Source organism: Manacus vitellinus, unplaced genomic scaffold (assembly GCF_001715985.3).
Source record: "Manacus vitellinus isolate BGI_N305 unplaced genomic scaffold, ASM171598v3 scaffold_97_pilon, whole genome shotgun sequence".
Lineage (NCBI taxonomy): Eukaryota > Metazoa > Chordata > Aves > Passeriformes > Pipridae > Manacus > Manacus vitellinus.
This window is the reverse complement of record NW_021940906.1, coordinates 968,980-974,834: the sequence shown is the minus strand read 5'-3', so window position 1 is coordinate 974,834 and position 5,855 is coordinate 968,980. Positions and strand designations below refer to the sequence as shown.

At 55.4% G+C, this 5,855-nt stretch overlaps 1 protein-coding gene across 1 annotated transcript; it reads left to right on the top strand.

Moving 5' to 3' along the window:
- Positions 1-77: 77 nt before the first annotated feature.
- On the top strand, positions 78-5,379 carry LOC103767399 (leukocyte immunoglobulin-like receptor subfamily B member 5). Its single transcript, XM_008934537.2, has 6 exons — positions 78-176; positions 3,238-3,420; positions 3,511-3,546; positions 3,745-4,014; positions 4,262-4,543; positions 5,177-5,379. Exons 2-6 carry the CDS (start codon positions 3,390-3,392, stop codon positions 5,377-5,379), a joined length of 822 nt encoding a protein of 273 aa, XP_008932785.2. The 5' UTR covers positions 78-176; positions 3,238-3,389.
- Positions 5,380-5,855: the final 476 nt, after the last annotated feature.

The window sequence follows — 5,855 nt, the reverse complement described above, 5'->3', positions numbered from 1 at the left end:
CACCGTCCCGGTCCGCCTCTCGCTCCCTGGCACTGGCCCCGCCTCCCGGCTCAACAGTTTCGATTCCCGGCTCAACAGTTTCGATTCCCGGCTCAACAGTTTCGATTCCCCGCTGCACACACAGCCGGGGATGGAAGGAATGGGAGGAGCTGAGGACATGGAGGGCACTGAGAAAGGTATCTCTAGGGGCATTGGCACTGGGGAATGAAAGACGTGGGCGGTCCCTGTCCTGCAGAGTCCCTGAGCCTGGGGCAGTCAGGGACAGAGGGCCTGATGAGGGCCTGAGGGCCAGCAAGGATCCAAGTCGTGGACTCGGCTGGGCACAGAACTGGTTCTGTGGCCATCCACGGGGGTTTCTAGGGTGAGATAGGACCAGGACATGTGTCCAGGTGAGAACTGAGGGACAATACATATGTTAAGGGTGTGGAGGAACCGAGACATACCTGAGGGCCACATATGGGAGCCAGACATTCATCCAGGAAGATATAGGAAGAGGCTGTGTGATTGTGGAGGGCAACTATCTCAGACCAGGGTCTCACAGACCCTCTACATCCATCCATCCATCCATCCATCCATCCATCCCTTCATCTTTCTGTCACTTACCGTCCCACTACAGGGTGTTGGCTGCTCCAGCAGGACAGCACACCAGTGAGTGTCCACAGGTTCCTTGGGGGACATCAGTGTTCAGGACAAGGCCGGAAGGGAGAGGGACCCCAGGGAGACCCAGTTTCTGGTCTCCTGCCTATGACAGGTCTTCAGAATCATCTCAACTGTCCTGGATGAAGGAGCCATATCAAATGGATCATGGGGACCATACAGAGATCACTTGCACTGTACAGATCACATAAGACCAATTTAGGCCCTATGGACTATTACAGACTACGTGAGGACCAGAGGACATCACACTGATTGCACAGGCCACACAAGAACCCCAAGGAGACCACATTGAGGCTATTTGGACTGCAGACCACAGGCTGTACGAAGACCATAAAGACATAGAAACCACTTGGAATGTGTGAAAAAGTAACCTGTAGGACATGCTGCTTTAGGGGGAGTGTAGGACAGATTTCAGGGGGACACGTCTCAAAGGAAACCTCCTCAGCTCTTCCTTCTGTCCCCTTGCTCCTGACCGCAGTGGTGTGCAGGTAGGTGCTTCATGGTAGTAGGACTCAGACAATACATTGTTCATTAAAGCCTTTTATATTTAAGCTCAAATGTGCCTCAAGGGGAAGAATAAGGGCCACATCTTGCTCAGCGGGATGAGGCTGATGGTGCTGTTTGTGTGAGGGGGTGTGTACCTGTATGGATTTGTGAGGTTGGCTGTGTGTATCCCTATGTGTCCTATGATGGCTCCACAATTGGTTGGACCTGGGGGCTCGGAGCTGTGGCAGCCTCGTCTTCTTCGGGCTGCTGGATGCAGTAACTTCTAACAGTGGTGACAGAGGGGGAAGCCCTTTCCATGGTCCTGATTCAAAGAAACCTTTGAACAATCTGAAAAGCACTTTTATTACGGCTGGGGAATGTAAAGGGGCAGGTGTTCTCCCCAGTGCACTCCACTGTGCCAAGAAATACCATAGCTTTTTATACAGTTTGAAAGTAGCAAGTTTAAAATTATCTACACACACACTCTCTTTTTGCAGTCTGCCTTATCTAAATAGACACTTAGTTTTACCTCCTATTCTTACCATTATAGAGTAGTTACATAAAGTTTTATCATTTCAAGCAGTTTCAGGTTCCCCACCCCTCTCTGTGTGCTAAAAAGCCTTCCCTATTCTCTAAGCTATTTTATCTTAATTGCCCACAGTTTGGGCAGAAACTTTTAAGCAGTTTTACATTTTGCAAAGTCACACCTACATAGCTAAATAGCTAATATTTTATTTCATTTTCTATTTCAGTCCCATGCCCTGGATGTGCAACCCAGAGGCTGGTCTCCAGCCAAGGGATGTGCCCCTCTCCAGAAGGGCACAAGGAGTCCAATATGCCCATGGATGAGCCCCATGGCAATGCCACCAACTCCATCCTGGATGGAGAGAGCCAGGGCAGAGCCTGCAGGGTGGGCCAGAGGTCGTTCTCCTCTGGGCTCTGGTAAGACCAGAGCAGTTTGTTGTGGCCAGTGGAGGCTGTGGAGGTGAATGGGCCTGAAGGGAGGCTCTCCAAGGAGGTGCCAAGAATCAGTCGAGCCTGGGGGAGGCAAAAGGGGGTTAGTCAGGAGACGGGGCCAGAGGAGGTGCCCAGGAGGGGCCAGGAGGAGGCCATAGGGCACCCTACTGCCCAAACTTCTCCTAGTCCATGATATCTCCAAGGGAGACCGAAAGGGCTGAAGGGGGAAGAAAGCAAAGGGTGGAGGGAGTCTAGGAGGGACCACAGGGGTTCTGGAGAAGTCCAGCGGCCACTTTGCCTTTCCCCTCTGGGTTACACCCATATAAACCCCAGCTGCCCAGCCTGGAGTCCTCCCGACTTTTCCTGCTGTGGCCAACTGTGGCAGAGGTTGCACACACAAGAGGGGGCAGGACATGCTGCCCGCAGCTCACAGGAGGACAGGGAGCTACAGACGCTGCAGCCTTCAGAGCAGGACCACTGGACAAGCTGCCACGTGTCCCACACAACTCCAGTGCCACAATCCATCCATTCCCTGCTCCCACATCACCTGGAGATGTGACTTCCCCTGTTTAATCAGACGTACATTATAGCCAAAAGGAGCTCTGTCTACATCCCTGGCCAGCCCAGTCAAGATGCAGCTGAGGTTGGAGGTCTGGCTCCGGGAGGGGTGGAAGAGAGCAGCAATGTGGAATAAGGATGTTCCATTGCTCCAGTGCGGGAATGAGGAAGCCTGGGTGGATGGGGATTGAGACCATTCCTGAAAGGTGCATCCAGACCTACAGGTTGGAGGTATTGCTGTCCCTCCTCCAATGACAGACACTGCAGGCCAGGGGAAAAATCATCCCCCGAGAAGGCCAAAAGGGAAGCCAAGTTCCTCCCGTCCTACTCCATTCTGTTGAGCCACCAAGCCTGTGGTTTTGCAGTTGCAAAACAACTCCCTATTTCACAAGGCAGAAGGAAGACATTTCCCCACCAAGTGACCGGAACTAAGAAAGAGAAACAAAAAGTCCTGAGGGCTTTTCTCCCAGGGTCTGCAGGATCCTAAGACCAAGTCATCACGGGGGCCCAGACCCAGGCATGTGACTAGGACATTGTGGTTCCAGTTCAACCATCTCAGCCCTGCATTTGTGTTTGCAGAAACCCAAGTTGTGCGACAGAAGGTGGGTTGTGGCAACGAGGTCATATCAGGACCCACAAGAAGCCACCCAGCTGCTCAGTGCCTCCTAGCCAGTGTCTTCCTCTGAAGAAGCCCTGCTGAGTCGAGTACTGAGAGAGCCAAGAGGAATACAATGCTGCCTGTGACCCATGTGTTGGCCTTCGGTGAGTGCCAGAGGCTGTGCAGGCTCCCAGAGGGTGGCAGGAGGCATCCAGAGACTTCACATAGATGTTACACAGCTGCTTCTCTTGCAGGTGCTTGGCTGGTGGTACAGAGCAAGGCTACACCAAGTGAGTATCTTGAGGAGGTAGTTGGGGAGTTTGGACTCATCTCTGGTCCCCACCCATCTCCCAGGGCAGTTCTGCAGCCCCATGGAACAAAACTCACCCTTGTGTGGAGACTGTGCCCAGAGGCAGCCCCAGGCTCATGTCAGGGCAGCTGCTGGGGGCTCCCTGTCTGTCTGGCAGCATCTCTCTCTCCCTGTGCAGGTGCTCCAACAATCTCCATCTTCCTGAAGCCACCTGGGGTGATCCCACCAGGAGGCTCCACCACCATCTGCTGCAGCTGCCAGCATGGCAATGGGAACTTCATGCTGTACAAGGATGGCCACCAGCTCCGTACCCTGGAGCAGAGTGGCAGCAGGGCCGAGTTCTCCATCTCTAATGCCACCTACAAGGACACGGGTACCTACAACTGCCATTACCTGGAGGGAGGCACTGTGCTGGCTCGCAGCGATGGCCTGGATGTCGTGGTGACAGGTGAGAGATGTGCTGTTACCCCTTCTTGCGGGGTCACATGCCCTATGTGCAGACTGGGATGCATGCAGACACTTGGCTTCCCTATCCATATGATGGGCAGGGGATTTCTCTTTTTCCCTGGCTTGGAGAGGTGGGGACCATCTGCACCTTCATCTAAGCCTTTTGATGGGTTTCTGGAGATCTTGATGGCTCCTGGCACCATGTCAACGCCCTGTATGTCTTCTCAAGCCCTCTCTTGTCCCCCCAGGGATCCGTCTCCCTGGACCCAACCTCTCTGTCCTGCCTGGGCATGAGGTGACTGCAGGAACTCATGTGATATTCCGTTGCACCTCCCCACACCGCAGTACTGGCTGTTTCCTGTACCTGGAGGGCCAGATCCGAGCCCAAGTACTCTCAAGGGAACAAGATGACTACAACTTCTCCCATGTGCAGGAAGGTGAGGGGGGCCACTACAGCTGCCAGTGTTTCACCAAGAATGCTTCAATAGAATGGTCTGCTGTCAGCAAGACCCTGGATTTGGTGGTGAGAGGTGAGACATCCCCCCAGCCACATCCTACTCTTCTCTTCCTCCTTGCAATCTGTCACATCCTGGGGGAACTAGAAAAGAGGATTTAAGGGAGGAAAGCAGCTGTAAGAGGGATCCGAGCAGAGGATTTCAGCTTCCTTCAGCTGTTTGAGCCTGGCCAACTCCCCAAGACCCTACAGATGACCTACAGACCCTATAGACACAAGGTCACTAGGCTGACAGTTGGGGGTAAGAGTCAGAGGACACTGTCCCCGCACCTACCAGCCCCACGGAGAATCATATGTCTTGTCACAGCTCAGTGGCACCGTCTGGCTGGCAGGAGCAGCTGAGGGCCACCTCAATGTTCCTTTGGTGCCAATGGGTGGGGTGACAGGTGAGAGGCTATGAGTAGAGGGTGTTCCAGGAGACAGGGATGTGGGAGGTGAAGCTGACAGGAGCCCATGGGGCTCCCTTTGCTCCCTGTGAACTTCTCTTTATCTCTCTTTAGCCCAGGAACTCCCCAGTGTGTCCCCTTATCCTTGTGTCTCTTTTCCCTCACTGCCCTGTGAATCCCCTTGGAGGATACCTTTGGTCTGGGATCTCCTGGGGGACTCCTCCCAGGGGCTCCCAGTGACCGTCCCTTCCTGTCCCCTGCAGATTACACGTTGTGCAACGCAGTGCGCCTGGCGCTGGGGGCCGGGCTGCTGGTCCTGCTGGGGCTCATTACGGCTGAAGCCACGCGAGGCCGCTGCTGCCGGGGCGGGAGGGCCCACCCTCTCCCCGCAGGCAGCGCTCCCCTGACTGCGACCAGTGTGGGAACACCGGGATTCCCTTCCCGCGCCTCGCGGTGGGATAAATAAACCGTTCCTGTCGTTGTCGCTGTCTCTGTCTCTGTCCCTGCCCCCGTCCCTTGTCCCTGTCGCTGTGCCTGTCCCTGTCCGCTCGGGGGTCCCCGCCGGACGGGCGAGGGGGGAGGGGGGGGTACCCGGCGGAACACGCAGAAGGGCGGGGCTTCGGGAGTGGGCGGGACCATGCCTGTTAAGGGGCGTGGCTTGTGCTGGGGGCGGGGTCTGCGCTCCCACGCGCAGTGACCATTCCCGTCCTGCAGTGACCGCTGCACTGACCTCTCCCTCTGCGCTGGCCCCCTCTGTCTGCACAGTGACCACTCCACTGATGTCTCCTGCCACACAATGACCACCCTGGCCACTCAGTGACCGCTCCTGCACAGTGACCACTCCTGTGGCACAGTGACCACTGCCATGGTACAGTGACCACGCTCGTGAGCACAGTGACAGCTCTTGTGGCGCAGTGACTGCTCCCACTGCAGAGGCCTCCA

Bases quoted from the DNA above. Each gene is read 5' to 3' on its own strand.
- LOC103767399 (XM_008934537.2), top strand. From the start codon at position 3,390: ATGCTGCCTGTGACCCATGTGTTGGCCTTCG. The intron at 3,547-3,744 runs GTGAGTATCTTG...CTCCCTGTGCAG, and splicing joins ACAGAGCAAGGCTACACCAA to GTGCTCCAACAATCTCCATC. The intron at 4,015-4,261 runs GTGAGAGATGTG...TTGTCCCCCCAG, and splicing joins CCTGGATGTCGTGGTGACAG to GGATCCGTCTCCCTGGACCC.